The sequence below is a fragment of the Galeopterus variegatus genome, unplaced genomic scaffold (genome assembly GCF_000696425.1).
Source record: "Galeopterus variegatus unplaced genomic scaffold, G_variegatus-3.0.2 Scaffold272, whole genome shotgun sequence".
Taxonomy (NCBI): Eukaryota; Metazoa; Chordata; class Mammalia; order Dermoptera; family Cynocephalidae; genus Galeopterus; species Galeopterus variegatus.
In genome coordinates, this window is record NW_007726383.1 from 563,627 (window position 1) to 564,616 (window position 990).

The following is a 990-nucleotide window of genomic DNA, read 5'->3' on the forward strand; positions in this document are numbered from 1 at the left end:
CTAAGAACCTGCATGGATTGTTGGATGAGGCTGGCAAAAGGTAGAGGTGGAATGTCCTGTTGAAGAGTTGTCGTCCTTTGTTTTCGACTCTGAAGGAGACTCATTTTTTTCTCCTGTTTAATTTACTCTTTGTAATTCATTTACTTCCAAAACTGCCTTTGAGGTAGGTAAAGAGTGGCTAGAACAAAATATAAAAGCATGTCTTTAGGATGTCTTCCTCAGACAATAAACCTATTTTAAGTTAAAGAACAAAAGGATATCTTGCTAACGTGCTTTTTCTGCTATTATATGTTGGAATGGTGAGTATATGTTGGAATGGTGAGTATACTTTGTCCCTCTGAGCTACCCAGTTCTCTTATTTATCTTGAGTTACTATAACTTGTTTTTCTTTATTCCACGGTATTGCTTTAGGGGTAAGAAATAAATACTCCATTCAATGTTTATTTTGAATGAAGAAATGCTACTTCTTAAACATGCATTGTCTATTTTTTTCCCTTTCTTCAGGATCAGAATTCAGGCTATAAATGAAATTGGAGCTGGACCATTTAGTCAGTTCATTAAAGCAAAAACTCGGCCATTACCACCCTTGCCTCCTAGACTAGAATGTGCTGCAGCTGGTCCTCAGAGCCTGAAGCTAAAATGGGGCGACAGTAACTCCAAGACGCATGCTGCGGATGACATGGTGTACACACTACAGCTGGAGGACAGAAACAAGAGGTGAGGTGGGGGCGAGGATGTGCCTGAAACTTCCAGGGCTTTGGCTTGTGAGATGAAATCTTTCTTGTTTGTTCTTATTTACTCTAAAACACTCTTCTTCCTTGTTCAAAGATTTCCTGTGTATTAGAGTCCTACATTTTATAGCCAAAGTTGTACCCTACATTCTCCATTGGGAATTTCTACATATTCTAATATCCTGATTTCCCTACATGTGATAAATATGTGTGTTTCTTCTTTCATAAAGCCAAATAATGGACAGAAATTATATAAAAA

General features: G+C 37.8%; 1 protein-coding gene across 1 annotated transcript in view; it reads left to right on the forward strand.

The window, feature by feature from the left end:
- The window catches only part of FNDC3B (fibronectin type III domain containing 3B), a 361,626-nt gene that overhangs the window by 332,719 nt on the left and 27,917 nt on the right, over window positions 1-990 (forward strand). The window contains exon 23 of the mRNA XM_008566859.1: window positions 505-717. Coding sequence (XP_008565081.1) covers window positions 505-717 — 213 coding nt within the window. The remainder of the gene's footprint in view (window positions 1-504; window positions 718-990) is intronic.